Source organism: Antechinus flavipes, chromosome 1, assembly GCF_016432865.1.
Source record: "Antechinus flavipes isolate AdamAnt ecotype Samford, QLD, Australia chromosome 1, AdamAnt_v2, whole genome shotgun sequence".
Classification (NCBI taxonomy): Eukaryota; Metazoa; Chordata; class Mammalia; order Dasyuromorphia; family Dasyuridae; genus Antechinus; species Antechinus flavipes.
In genome coordinates, this window is record NC_067398.1 from 146,335,924 (window position 1) to 146,352,044 (window position 16,121).

At 30.7% G+C, this 16,121-nt stretch overlaps 1 protein-coding gene across 2 annotated transcripts in view; it reads left to right on the plus strand.

Moving 5' to 3' along the window:
• The window catches only part of IPO11 (importin 11), a 200,506-nt gene that overhangs the window by 63,932 nt on the left and 120,453 nt on the right, over positions 1 to 16,121 (plus strand). For both annotated transcript variants that reach the window (XM_051991179.1, XM_051991173.1), the window contains exons 17-20: positions 5,938 to 5,971; positions 6,489 to 6,529; positions 6,756 to 6,872; positions 7,932 to 8,045. In XM_051991179.1, the coding sequence (XP_051847139.1) occupies positions 5,938 to 5,971; positions 6,489 to 6,529; positions 6,756 to 6,872; positions 7,932 to 8,045 (306 nt within the window). The remainder of the gene's footprint in view (positions 1 to 5,937; positions 5,972 to 6,488; positions 6,530 to 6,755; positions 6,873 to 7,931; positions 8,046 to 16,121) is intronic.

Sequence of the window (16,121 nt, forward strand, 5' to 3'; positions counted from 1 at the left end):
TTCAGTCATAGCTGTTTTTATACATATTGCAATTACTTGTATTTTAGGATTTCTTTTAATTGAGTTCCATTTAAAGTAAATAAATTTATTTCTTCAAGTTCTGGTACTATCTCTTTTTTGTTTAGTTGGTTTTTGGCTACATTTTCAGCTTCTCTTTTGATTTTATTTTGTCATTATCTTGTTACTCGTGCTACAGAAATGTAAATGGATCTCCTTATGTATATACCAGTTTTCATTGTTCCTGATTGCTAACATTTTCAGTTGGCAAAGATATTGACTTAATGCTCACTTGGCTGAAGTACAAATTTCTTCTTAAGTGTTTAATAGTATAGGAGGGCCTCTAGTAAACGAAGAAGTTTGAGTTTGATATTCTTAAAACTGTGGTAATATTTAATTTCTATTAAAAATCCTGTGTATTTCAAAGAAACATCAGTGTTTATGTATCTGAAGACATTTATATTTTTCTGTGTTGATAAACCTAGTTTTCTGTTTAAATTTATAACCATATATGTATATCCATGTGTTAGTATATGTATTTATGTATATACATTTATATGCATAGATTTATTTATGGATATGTATTTTTATGTTTAAATACTTGTATATTACATATCATGTACATATAAATTTAAATATATTTTTATATATTTTAATTTTTTTAAACTTAATTTAAATAAAATGTTTAGAGAGCATTTTTTCTTGCATCAATAGTTGTAATTTTTTATAGGTACATAAAGGATAATTTCATTTTTGGATGCAAAGACAAGTAAATATAAGTTACTGGATTTCTTTTTATAAGTGCACATTTAGCTTTTTCATTGTTAGCAGAGAGAACTCTTTTCCAAAATAAATGTTTGTGATTTCTGCTGAAGTCAAGTAAAACTTAGTACAAAATGTGGAACATTTGTTGTAAAATCTTGAAGCTTTATAAGATTAGAAGATTTCTTGAGATACATTCTTGCTAATTTGAATTTCTCTTATTAGTTTTTACCCTCTATAGCTTTTAAATAAGATGTTTAGTACAAATTCTTAAGTTTTGTTGGTGAATTAAATGTGAGGATGAAATTTAATGTTATCAAGTTAATAATATTTAATTCAGAGATAGCATTATCAGCTCTCTTTTTCTCTGAAAAGTGCAATTAATATAAGAATTTAGCATATCATTTTGACTTTGTTTAAAAGTCTTGTATGATTAATTATGAATTGCATAAATTATTTGGGTATGTCATGGCTCTCCATTTGCTTTGTAAAGTAATAGTTTTATGTTTTGGTTTTGTTGATGAGTTAAGTCTGACTCTTTATGACCTCATTTGGAGTTTTCTTAGCAAAGTCACCAAAATAGTTTGCCATTTCCTTCTCTAGTTCATTTCATGAAGAAACCCAGGCAGATAGTTAAATGACTTATAGAGGGTTACACAGCTAATAAGTGTCTAAGATGTGATTTGAATTCAGATATTCCTGACTCCTGGTCCAATATTGTATCCACTAAGCCCCTTATCTTGTTCTGGATGATCTAGCTGCCTACTTTCATGTTTATCACATAATTATACTTATTTAATTTCAAGATAAAATTAGTTGAATTCTAATAGGTTTCTTGTCCTATTCTCATCACTTCACATGAGTAATTAAGATATCACTGAACAAATTCATCTTTGTTGTATCTTTTAAGGAATCTTTTATTTATCATTGCTGAAGACCTCTTGAAAAAAAACTGATGGCCAAATTGCTTTGCTGTGCTTAATTAAACTCTTTTTATATTCTCGGTACATTTCACTTGATTGTTAGACTGTAAAAATATGGTCTTCTTTAAAATATTGTTTATGAAAGCTTCTGTAGTCTCTTTTCAAACCTTAATCAAGTATGTTCTCGTTAACTGTGTCGATTGTTATCAAAAAGATTTAATAAAGAATGAAAAATAGTTTAAAATTGTTCTCCAGAATGGTGGACTAATTCACAAGCTTATCAACAATTGCATTAGTGTTTCAGTTTTTCCTCTTCCCCTACAGCATTTTTCCTTTTTCTTTTCTGCCATGTTAGCTAATTTGATATGGGATGAGGTGGTATCTGAGTTGTTTCAAATTGGATTTCTGCATTTAGTCAAGTGATTTAGAGTTTTTAGTATGACTTTTTATTTATTACTTTGATTTCTATTTCTGAAAACTAAATATCCTTTGACCATTTACCAATTGGGGAATGGCTTGCATTTTTATAAACTTGACCCAGTTCCCTTTACATTTAAGAAATAAGGTAGGCCTTTATCAAAACAAAAACAAAAAAAACTTGTAAATCTCCCCCCCACCATTTCCTTTGTTTTTTTCAAATGCTTTAATTTTGTTTGTACAAAAATTTTTAGATTTCATGTCATCGAAATTACCCATTTTACTTCCCGTGATCCTCTCTATTTCTTGTTCAGTAGTGAGTTCTTCTCTTGTCCATAGATCTAACAATTAAAATTTTCTATGCTCCCTTAATTTGCTAATGATATTACTTTTTATGTCTAACTAATTTATGCTCTTTGATCTTTTCTTGGTATATGATGTGAGATATTGGTTTATGACTATTTTCTTCCACTTTTCCCAGCAGTTTTTGTTACATGGTGATTTCTTACACTTACAAAACTGGGCACATTTTTTAAAAATAATTTTTATTGATAGAACCCATGCCAGGGTAATTTTTTACAGCATTATCCCTTGCATTCACTTCTGTTCCAATTTTTCCTGCAAGTCTTTGGCATTTTTTTTTTTTTTTTACTTTTTATTCCTAAGCCATATTTAGAAAGGGTTTTTGTTTGTGTTTTTGCTGTTTACCTAATACCTATTTTTGTATTGAGGTAGCTGAGTATTAAAGTATAGTTTGATATAATTCAGAGAATCTTGTCAAAGACTAAGTATTTTTTCCCCTCCTCTTCTCTAACAACTGGTGTTACATAATTTGCATTTACTTTCAGAGTAGGAATAATAACAGAAGACTACATTAGCTAATGACCAAATGGCCATTAAATGCTGCTTTGTATTGACTTTGGATACTTGCTGAAATTAGTTCCTAAAGTTAACTTGTGAACGATTCATCCATTTAGGGGCACTTAATAAATGTTGAGCAATCTTTAAATACTAAAAAAATTAAAATATGGTCTCTAGCTTCAGGGTAGATCCTTTATGAATTATTCTTAGACAAGAAGAGCACAAGTTGAAAAGATATTCTGGGTTTAACAATTCTGGGAAAATATGGATAATTTCTGTAAGTTCTCTCTTTTATAATATATCAAGTATATGTTGATGCCAGTGATTTTTTTTTTCAGTCTGATACAGCAGTTCACACATTTTTTACATCTTACTTTTTTACAGTTCATACATGTTTATTGTTAACATTTTACTGTTGATTTGTACATTTTAATATATGAATTATGTTCCATATAATCCTAGTGGTAGTTTTCCTGACTTCCTTCAAAACTCAAATCAAATCTCAACCATGGGAAGCCTTTTCAGATACCTTAAGTTGCTACAGACTTTTCCCTTTATGATTATTACCCATCTCATATGTACCTGATTATTTATATGTTATATCCCATTAGAATATGAACCTTTTGGTCAGATAATATTTTTTTGCCTTTGTATTTCCAAGTGCTTAGCACATCTGATGCATTTAGTGCTTAATAGGTACTTTTTGGCTGACTGAGCAGTGGGTAAAAGTATCAGAGAGGCAGATTCACCTGAGGAAAAAATTGAATAATTGAGTGGGCTTGAAAAATGTGAGATTTCATTGATTTCCCTCTCTTTAGAAGTATTCTTGTTGGAGATGTATCACAAAAAATTATATTAATTAGGCATTAGGCTACTGAGATTTTTTTCCTGCTCTTAATTTTTGTTTGTTTGTTTTGTTTGCCTGTAACAAATTCTTAATGTTACCAATAATATTGTTTTATACTGATATATTTATATGTTGGTGATGTTTTAAAATGAATTTTCTTTTAAAATTAAAAACTAATTTTATATGAAATGAGTAAACCAGTCTGGGTTAAATAATTTTTAAAATTTAACAAATTATACAAGTTATCCAACAAATTTGTGTGGGTACCAAGTTGGCTTTAGAGTCATAAAGACCTGGCTTCAAATCCTACTTCTGACACATTCTGACACATTCACTTAATCCTTAGTGTCTCAGGCAGCTCTCTAGGAGTGAAGTTGTGGCATAGGGATTTCCCTTCTCTGAAGTTTGTCATATTGATGAAGCTAGACAGCCAGAAAAAGAAGAAAATAGATGTTCATTGAGATTTTAATTGAGAACCATATATAAGCTATCTCTCCCAATGGATCTTATTTTCTAAGATAACTTAATTTGAGAAGGAAGGAAAGTATGATTAATTTTTTTTTTTTTTTTGGAAAGTGATGTTTATTAAGAAGCACAGTGTCTGGCACAATATGAGGTGCTTAATAAATGTTTATTGATTTAGTGAAGAAATAAAAAAGTACATGAAGTTGTGTCTTGTAAAATGAAATATTCTGTTTTTTGTTAACCCATCTGCTGTACTCAATCTTGTTAGTAATAGTAATACTAGTAGTAGTTAGCAGTAGTAATAGTAGTTTTAGTAGTAATCATTGTAATACATTACCTGTCACAGAAGATTAATATGAGGAAAACATTTTGTAAACCTGAGACAATCTGGGATAATAGAAAGCTAGCCTCAGAAATCAGAATTCCAAATTTAAGTCCTATCTTTGAAAAAGGGTTATTTGACTCTGAGCAAGTACTTAACTTCTCTGTGCTCTAGGTCAGTTGGTTCTCATTGTGTGTAAGTGCTTGGGAGTTCCCTAGATTAAAAGTATTCTCAGAATAATGCTAAGGTGTTATTTATCTATTATAATATTCCTCTTTCCAACTACATATTTGTGTGAGGCCAGATTTTCTTCATATATACCTTCTAAAATACCATTATTCAACAGTGCTAGTGCAGAAACATAAAGGAATCCAGTTGTGTTCAATTACATCAAATATTAAAGATATTTGTAAAAACATGCCACTCCACTAATTTTTTTGAAAATAGTTATTTTTCACTAAAATAGCCATTGTCAACATGACAGATTTATTATTTTTAATGGATTAATAAATATTTTTAAATAATTCATTTTAAATTCTAATGTAAAAATGATACGTATATATTACTAAATATGTAACCACCAGCTTGGGGGGAGGGGTAACAGTTTTATGCGGGACACATTTTTAAGGTTAATATCCATTAACATTTTTCTCTATTTTCTTAAGACTTGATAATAAATGGAATAAATTGAGCCTTGATATGTAGCATTGCCAGTTTCTGAGGTATAAAGGCTCATACCCCAAATTTAACAGTCAGCTTTAAGAATATCTATAGAACACTATTAAAGAGCACCTAAATATACAATATATATATACATATACAAAAGCTCTCGAGGGTCCTCAGTAATTTTTAAGACTGCAAAGTGAAGACTAAAAAGTGGCAGTTTGAAGACTATCAATTACAAAGAAGGAATTGCCCTATATTTGTGGAAGGATTTTTCTCCATCTGTTCATTCTTTTTATCATTATGATCCTAGATCTTGTTTTTGTCCCCAAAGCACTATGTAAATGTGACTTCTTGCAGGTTTTTTACTTTTTGTTATTGTTGGTTTGGTTTTAGAAATAGATAAACAGTAAGCAAATTTTTATTCTTAGCATTATTGTTTGTTTGGAACAAATCTGGTAAAACTTTTAATTTTAAAATTTTATTTTTCAGTAGTGAATGCATATGCTATGCTACTTTTATATTAATATTCATACAGATTAATTTCTAATTAATTTCTAAACAATTTTTTTCCTTTGTTTTAAATATTCTCTCATATGTATGTATGCATATGTGATATACATATACACCCATATATATTATTTTTTATATCTGGTTGAATTTCACTTTTTTTTTTTCAGGTCCGAATCGAAACAGCTACAACTCTCAAGTTAAATATCCTTTATTGTAATAATCTACAAGAATTTAATAAGTATTTGTATTGTTCTAGGCACTGTGATAAATGCAGGCAATACAAATACAGTATCTAAAAGTCTAAATGTAATATTAAACTTTCATAGTTTAGTCATAGTTCTAGATTTTTGGTATTTTCCTTTCCCTTCCTCCTCCCCTTCTGTGCATAGATTTATAGAAGAGACATGTGGTATGCTATAGTGAATAGTAAGTAGACTTATTTGATTTTAATGTAGATTATATGAAGAGAAGTAGAATGTGATTAATCTATAAAGATGGGCCTGGAATTATTGTGTAAAAAATTTTAAACTCTCTTAAAATGCTAATTTTCCTTAACATTTTTCTATATTTTACAACAAATTATTATTCAAAAACTTTTTACCATAGAACTTTATATAGGCAGTTTTTGTAATATATTGGCATATTTATTGTGTTAACTTTGTAGATATTTATGGTAATCCTAGTATAATGACTTTGGTCTTCCTTAACTACTGTTTATCTGTTGATGATTTTGAGTTTAGAACAGATCAATTTCTGCCGGTAAGATTATTTATATATCTCCCATGGTACATTCAACCTACAGCTTTTTTAGGGGGCAAAGCCCCCCCCAAAATTATAAAAGCATAATCCATATGTAAATGTCATATGTTTTCTGAAAGGTTTTACTGTATATGCATGTATACACACATACACACACACACACACACACACACACACACACATATTTCAAGTTTAAATCTTTTCTCTTTTCTTTTTCTACCTGTAGTATTTGGAAACCATGTTCACCCTACTTTTTCAACTACTTCAGCAAGTTACAGAATGTGACACAAAGATGCATGTTTTACATGTCTTGTCTTGTGTGATTGAAAGAGTTAATATGCAGGTAATTATTATAGTGCACAATTTAATAGTATTATAGAATGGATAAAAGACAGCTTTAAATGCTTTGAATAACATTATCTTTCCAACATCTTTTAAAGTAAAACTTCATTTATTTATGCTGTTTTAATTTGAAATATTACTTTGTTGTGATTGCTAAATAAGGAGTGAAATGCCCTTAGCCCTTTTAGCCTTTTGTTATGCATAATTGTATAAATATCATATCTTTCATCTAAGATTCCCAATTCTTAGGTACAATAGGGTTCATACCAATTTTTAGCATTGTGTTTCTGGTACCAACTACAATGTCTTTCATGTGGTAGGCACATAATAAATGCTTGTTCAGTTGATGTGAAATATATTACCCTAGACCTTTCTGAATGTCAATATGTTCGAATCCTTCAGATTGGGAAAGGCAACTAATATTCAGTGGAGATGAAATACATCCAATACATTTGTGGATTTTCCTATTAGATATGATCCATAGCAGTCTTAAATACTATCTTCCTGAAGGCAGAGAGTTGCCTAAACCTAATGTCATCAGACAGTCTTGTCAACAAAAATTTTAAGATATATATGTATACAAACATACATATGTGCATGTATGTGCACTCTTTGGCTCTTTTAATATATAATACCACTAAAGTTTTTCCCACTAAAATTACTTATTTTAAAAAAAACTGTTTTTTCTTTAAGGTATAATTCCACTTATGAAGCTTAATTTAAGAAAGCAAGAAAAATAATTAGGTAGTTTGTGTAGTTTGCTGATTGGGTTTAATAGCTTTTATTACTTCATCAGATAAAATTGATGGTTCTTTGTAAGTGTATTAGGTATTTGCAACAATGTCTTTTAATCCTTTATTTTTATATATATATACGTGTATATATATATATATAGTAACTTTATCCTAAAGTGTAAGCTCTTTTAGAGAAAATATCTGTATATAATAGGAATTCATAAAAACTAAAATGATAGCTATTTGTATATCTTACTCTTTTTTTTTTTTTAAGTTGGGCCCTTTTACTATCCAATTTGCCTTTTTTTTTTTTTTTTTAAATTTAGATACGCCCCTATGTAGGATGTTTGGTTCAATATTTGCCCTTACTTTGGAAGCAGAGTGAAGAACATAATATGCTCAGATGTGCCATTTTGACTACTCTTATTCATCTTGTTCAGGTAAATGACTCATATATCTGTTTTATTTTTTTCTTGATAGAATTTCATCTTATTTGTGATGACTAAAAAATAATTTGGCATTTTAGTTTTATTAGTTGATTCTTTTATAAGCTGAGACATGGCTTTTCCAAGATAACTTTAGTTCACATATTCGTTTTACACAATTTTTATGGGATTGTTGGGAACCTTTTCTACTGTTTACTTATCATTTTGCCATTTCAGTTTCACAAAGCTTATATATTTACTTCAAGAAACGATTTTGACTTTAGGCATGAAGTCACAAAAAGTAATAGGAAACTAATACCACAGGAATTGAATTTCATCAGTTTGGAATTTTTTTCAGATTCATTAAAGTAGCTTTCTACTTAGGCTTATTCTTTCCCTTCTCCTATCCAATATATACTCATGAATTTTTTACTTACATTTAAAAATATTAGCTAATTTCATTTGCTCATTGTATTGGGGAAAGGAGGAAACAAAGATGTCTGAGGTATCCATCACACCTGTGTAAGAGACTAATTGTAGAAATTGGGGAAAAAATTTAGAAAGTGAATTTTTGGGGATAATGTGGAAGGGAATATGTTGAATTTGGATTTAGAAATATTGTACTTGAAGTGATGCTTAGCTGGAAATGTGCACTTGGAACTCTGGAGAAATATAAGAGATAAAAAAATGCTGTTGTAGGGATAAGAGCTGAAACTGAATAGATGTTATTTATGATGAGAATCACTGAATGAATGGAAAGAGAATAAATAAAAACAATATTAGAAGACTGTAGGTATAGCCTAAGCTATCTCTGTGCATATGTATATATGTATCTGTATATGTGTGTTTGTGAGAGAAAGAGAAAGAATGTGCCATATTTAGTGGCCAGGAAGTGAAGCAAAAGGAATGTTCATAGAATTAGGAGAACCAGAATATCTTTTAAGGTTGCATTATCTGGTTTCATTTCATTTTAGGTATTCGAAAGTTGCTATTTATAGGGAGAGGAGAAGAAGCTTCTAATAGTTGGAAGGATTTATATATATTTGAAGATAGAATAATAATTATATATAAAAAATATATAATTTAAATATAGGTGGGAGGATGAGAATGACTCTAAGAAAGATGAATTGGGAAAAATCCTTATCTTACCTTTAGTCCTTCTGATACATTTTTACACTTTTTATGCTTGTTGGATAAACAAATATATGAGATATATAAATTTTTTTGAGTTAGATGGTACAAATATTATTCCCATGAACCTTTGAGGATCTTAAAAGATTTATGTTGCTTGCCCATGGTTACACAGCTAAAATATGTCCGAACACACTGGGATGTGAGCCTAAATAAATGAAGGATTTGAATTAGTTAACCTCTCTGATTCCTTTTACCTTTCAGTCTGGGATCCTGTGATTTGGTGATGTTGTGAATTACTTTTCAAAACAACAACAACAACAACAAAACAACCCCCAGCCATTTTTATAACATATTTTCAAAGTATTTCTTTTCATTTTATTATTGTTTAAGAATCCAGAAGTAGTTTCTTCTCTCTTTTTACAGAGAAAGATATTTAAAAACAGAGAAATAATATGATTTACCTTCGGTCACATGGCTAGGAAATAGTGTAGTTCAGGAGTGAAATGGATATTCATTCTTAGCAGAAGACCATTGCTCTTCATTTATCATAGTACCAAGAGGCCTATTTCTTTTATTTGTACAGCATGAGCAAAAAGAGGGAAATACAGCCATTTTTATTTCTGTTTAGGAAATCTTCACTATTATTTTTTGAGTAGTTAAAAGTTTTTCAATAAACTGTAATTATTTCTTACATAGACACCTTTACTTTTTTCCTCTTGAGCTGTTGTCATTTCTAAATATATAGCAAATGGGACCTATTGCTTCCTACTTACTAGTTATAGAGGAAAAATTGTTTCTAATATGATACTTTTTTAAATAAAGAAATTGTATTCTCAATTCTAGCCCATAATTAAAATTTACCAGTATATAACATTAATTTTTAAAAATTTCAATTTTATTGTTTTCAAGTACATTCTCTTTTTACTAATTTCTTTCTCATCTTTATTCTATCTTGAGAAAGCCAGAAAAAGACTATTATACACACCTGTATAGATGGTCAAGCAAAAAATCCTGTTGGCCATGTCTAAAAAAGTCTCATTGCATCATTTGAATCCATCACTTCTCTGTCAGGAGCTGTGTAGCTTGTTTGAATATGAATCCTCTACAATTGTATTTTTTTATTATGTTGATCAGAGTTCTTGAAATCTTTCAAAGTTGTGTATCTTTTTTATTCATTCTTTTTCTGTTTCTGCTTCATTGTGCATAAATTCATATAAGTCTTTCAGGGTTTCTCTGAAACTAATTCCCTTTAATATCTTTTACAGCTTGGTAGTATCCCATAATATTCATGTACCACAGTGTATTCAGTTATTCCCCAATTAATAAAAAGAATTGCTATAAATAATTTTTGTACAAAACTTTGATATTTGTGAGACTAAGCAGAGGTTTTGCTGTATCAAAAGGTAATCACAGTTTTAATAGCTTTTTGGACATGGTCTCATGAATTTCAGAATAGCTGAACTAATTCACAGGCCCAGCAACATTTCGTTAATCTGTCTGTTTTCTCATCGCTCCTTTTAACATTTGCTATTTTCCATTTTTGTCAGCTTTACCAGTTTGATGGACATCTGATGCCTCAAAATTGTTAAAATTTGCATTTCTCTAATTATTGCTGAAACAGAATATTTTTAATATGTCTTATTAATATCTTGGATTTCTTCCTCTAAAAACCTTTACCTTTGTAATTTGTAGAAATTTGTAATTTGAGGAATGGCTTCTTATTCTTATAAATATGACTCAGTTCCCTATATACTTTAGAAATGAGACCTTATTAGGAAAATTATTTGCATTCTTTTCTAAAATTAGATGCATTGGTTTTGTGAGAAAACTGGCAAACTTTTAAATTGTGAAGTTTACTTTTATGAATCTATTTCTTGTTTGGTTATGAGCAGTAACAACATGCTAGACATACTAATATCAAAATATGTAGCGCTTCATAGTAACAAATCATTTCTTAAGAGATGATATTCCATGATTCACAGCTAACCAATACTGATTGTGCACGAAGAAAATATAGTTATTAAAAACATGGTTTTGCTGTTAGGTAGGAGTGTCAAAGATTTGCAGAATAAATTCTAAATCTGCTCTTTCTCTTCATTATAAACCCAGACAAATTATAACCCTTTGGTCATAGAGCTAGTTTTTATTGGGAAAAAGAAATGAAATTTTTAGTTTGTGTTAAGTCTGTGATGCTGATAGGATACCGAGCTGGAGGTGTCCAGCGATCCACCACTTATCATAATGCTTCTAGTATGAATCAGGGTTCTTGGAATACCAAGAAGCAATTGAAACAATATTTACTACCAAGAAGTTTATATTTTATTTATAGTTGAGTGGAAATAAAATGTAAAAAAAAATGAAATATTTGTTGTGTGGGAAGCACCATCAACCAGAAGGGAGAAAAAACATTCAGTAGAAGGAAACAAGGGTCTATAAAAGGCAAGTATTTGAGAGGAGAGAGAAAGGAGTACCTTCTTTGCATGGGTATAGCCAGTAGAAAGGCACATCCTGGAGGCATTGAATGTAATATGTGAAACAAAAAGAAAGACAGATTGGCTATATTATAGATTATATAAGGAAAACACTATGTAATATTATTGGAATTGCAAGTGAATATTGGTTTGAAAGGATTTAAATACAAAATAGAGGAGTATATTTGATTCTAGAAGTAAAATAGAGCCACTGGAATTTTTAATGAAGGGGGCAACTGAGTTTTAGGGGAAGTTACTTTGGCCACTGTGTGAAAGATGAAATGGATAAAAGAGTGGTTCTGTAAAGATTTCAGTATTGCAGGTGAGGAATAATGAAGACCTGAACTAATCTGAAAAAGAGGGAAAAAGAGATGTGAATATAAATGATAAAATTTGACAGCTGATTGGTTATGTAGTGTGAGTAAAAAGATAAGACTGATATAGAAGTTTTGCAGTATCCTTGACAGTAATAGAGAACTTTAGAAAAAGATTTGGTAGAAAGATTGTTTTCGACAAGTTGAAAGTAATATCAAACAATCAACATTTATTTAAACACTTATTCTCTATTAGGCACTGTGTTAAGCTCTGATGTCTATTGTATGTCTAATTAGAAATGTTTATTCAATAGACAACTGATGATACCGAACTGCAATTTGAATAGAGTTTAGTCACATATGTAGATCTGGAAATCTTATGTGTAGAAATGGTAAATTAGCATATTAGATCTGATGAAGTCAAAAAGAGTTAGAGATGTTATGTTGGGATGTATAAATTTGGAAATCATCTACATAGAGTTAATAAGTAACCTCTGTTATCAGATAAGATTATTAAGGGAGAAAATGCAGCTAAAGGAGCAGCAAATAAAAATTTGTAGTTTTTAGGGCTCAAAGATGGTGAGCTAACAAAGGAGATTTTAAATGAATTGTTGGGTAGACTAATACAGAACAGTACCTGTATTTAGGAACAATATGGAAAACATTGTCAAAGGCTGTTAGAAGATAAAGGAGAACTGAGCTTTCTAGGGCTTATGATCTTAAGAATACTTGTTAAGGTGGGCATAATGTGAATTACAGAGTTTTAAAATGAAGTCGAATTAAATAAGTTGATGATTGTTTTGCTGAACTGTACTTTTTTGATTCAATGGTGAATTTTTTTGGGGGGGAGAAGGAGAGGATTTCAATTTGCTACCATAGAGAAAATATTATCAAAATAAGACTTAAAGAACATTTTAAGAGTATTGAATTGGTGGGGAGGGGAATGCAAGCAGTAAATATAGACTGTTCCATTTTCAAGTTTATTGTAATGAGGAAGAGAGGTTGATGACTCTTGACTTGAGGGAATGGTAGAATCAGAATTTTTTTTTTCAAAGGAGATACCAGAATAGGAGGAAATAGTGAAAGATCAAAGATGAACAAGTAAGTGGTATGATCCTATGTGGAAAACTGCAGAAAGACACGCAAAGAGGTGATATTATGTACCCAAATAGAAGGCCTTGTCAAAGAGGAAGTTACTTTGTATTCTGAGGCATGGAAAAAGTAAACACAGAATGGTTTTGAGGTGTAGAGTATAGGAAATATGAGAATGTAGAAGAAGTAATTAATAGAGGGCAGCATATGCAAAAGCACCCATTTAAGATAGGGAATATTGAGTGTGACTAATAGTAAAAGAACCAATTTGGCTGGATAATAGTGCTTAATTACTATTATTTTTGTGATAATGATAAAGGAGTGAATTCAAGTAAACATCAGTGAAATGTATTTTTAATTGGTGATTAAGAGGTCATGAGTTTTGAGTGGGGAGAGAGTTTAACAAGAGTTTCTTAGAGCTTAATGGGTTTTTCTCCCCCATTGAGTCCTAATGTGGTCATTGATCTCTGATTTCTGTGAATTAGGGAGCTTACTACCTTTTGAAGTAGCCTTATCTACTTTTGGATAGGTTTGTTTGGAAAGTCTCCCTAACATCAAATTTTATGCATGCCTTTTTTTTGCAACTTCCATATAGTGCTACTATTTCTTTTCTGTGGACCAAACAGAACAAATCAAATTCTTAATACCAAATTAGAGCCCTTCAGACATTTGAAGAAAATTATTTTCTTTCCCCTTGTCTTCTTTTTTTCAGGTTAAATAGGAATTGAAATCATTTTATTTTAATATGAAGGTGCTTTGGTCCCTCTTTTTGAAAACAAGCATGTTTGGCTCTTTTTTTTTTTAATAGCTTTTTGACAGAACATATTCATGGGTGATTTTTACAACATTGTCCCCTGCACTAACTTTCTGTTCCAATTTTCCCCTTCCCTCCCTCCACCCCCTCCCCTAGATAGCAGGCAGTCTCATATATATTAAACATATTAAAGTATAGCTTAGATACAATATATGTGTGCAGATCTGTGCAGTTCCTTTGTTGCACAAGAAAAATTGGATTCAGAAGGTAAAAATAACCTGGGAAGAAAAACAAAAATGCAAGTAGTCCACATTCATTTCCCAGTGTTCTTTCTCTGGGTGTAGTGGATTCTGTCCATCCTTGATCGATTGGAACTGGATTAGATCTTCTCTTTGTCGAATATATCCACTTCCATCAGAATACATCCTCATTCTATCGTTATTGAAGTGTATAATGACCTCCTGGTTCTGCTCATTTCACTTAGCATCAGTTCATGTAAGTCTCTCCAGGCCTCTCTGTATTCATCCTGCTGGTCATTCCTTACAGAACAATAATATTCCATAACATTCATATACCACAATTTACCCAACCATTCTCCAATTGATGGGCATCCATTCACTTTCCAGTTTCTAGCCACTACAAACAGGGCTGCCACAAACATTTTGGCACATACGGGTCCCTTTCCCTTCTTTAGAATTTCTTTGGTATATAAGCCCAGAAGTAACACTGCTGGATCAAAGGTATGCACAGTTTGATAACTTTTGAGCATTGCTCTCCAGAATGGCTGGATCCATTCACAACTCCATGAACAATGCATCAGTGTCCCAATTTTCCAGCATTCCCTGCAATATTTGTCACTATCTTTTCCTGTCATCTTAGCCAATCTGACAGGTGTGTAGTGGTATCTCAGAGTTGTTTTAATTTGTGTTTCTCCGATTAATAGTGATTTGGAACACCCTTCATGTGAGTAGAAATAATTTCAATTTCATCATTTAAAAATTGTTCATATTCTTTGATCATTTGTCGATGGTCAATTCTCTATATGTTTTGGAAATGAGGCCTTTATCAAAACCTTTAACTGTAAAAATGTTTTCCCAGTTTATTGCTTCTCTTCTAATCTTGTTGTATTAGTTTTGTTTGTACAAAAGCTTTTTAATTTGATATAATTGAAATTTTCTATTTTGTGATCAATAATGATCTCTAGTTCTTCTTTGGTCACAAATTCCTTCCTCTTCCTCAAGTCTGAGAGGTAAACAAACTATCCTCATGTTCCTCTAATTTATTTATAATCTCATTCTTTATGCCCAAATCATGAACCCATTTTGATCTTATCTTGGTGTATGGTGTTAAATGTGGGTCCATGCCTAGGTTCTGCCATTCTAATTTCCAGTTTTCCCAGCAGTTTTTGTCAAATAATGAATTCTTATCCCCAAAATTGGGGTCTTTGGGTTTGTCAAACACTGAATTGTTATAGTTATTGACTGTTTTGTCCTGTGAACCTAACCTATTCCACTGATCAACTAATCTATTTCTTAGCCAATACCAGATGGTTTTGGTGACCACTGCTTTATAATATAATTTTAGAAATGTTTGGCTCTCTTGCAGTAGACAGAGCACTGGATTTGGAATCAGGAAGACCTGAATTCAGATTTTTTTCTCAGATACTTTTTACTTGTGTGACTCCAGGCATATTTCCTTAATTTCTGTTTGCCTTAGTTCCCTCAATTACAAAATGGAGGCAATAATAGTTATCAATTTGTTTCACTTAACAAATTTTTTCATCTGTTTTGCTTTTTATTCTTGAATCCTTCTCTTTAGATTTTTACTTTCTCTTCTTTCATATTGAATCCTTTTGTTCTTTTTTCTTCTTCAACTGTGGAAAATAGAACAGAAAACACCCATTGGGTCCCTAACTACTAGAGACTAATAGTTTCAATTGTAGTACTTCCATGTAATGGAGAAATTTGTGTCCAAATTCTCCAACCAAGATTTGATCTCTATGACTTTATCCTTGACAGCATAAAAAAGATAGTCTGGGAGAGCTGATGGGAGAAGTACGTTGGGAATTGAAGGGGAAGACTGCCTAAAAAAAAAAGAAACAAAATGAAAAATATAATTAATCTTGTTTCTCCAATTTGTTTTTATTTTCTTCTGCTTTCCCCATGGCAGGGATATAGTAAATGTCTTTTTTCTTCTGCTATTCTTGTAATTTTTCCTTGCCTTGTATATATGCTTGTATCCTTAATTACCAGTCCAAATATTTCTCTTGAATATTATATTTTATACTCTTTATTTTGTTTTCTTTTTTGATTTTTTGTATTAGTAA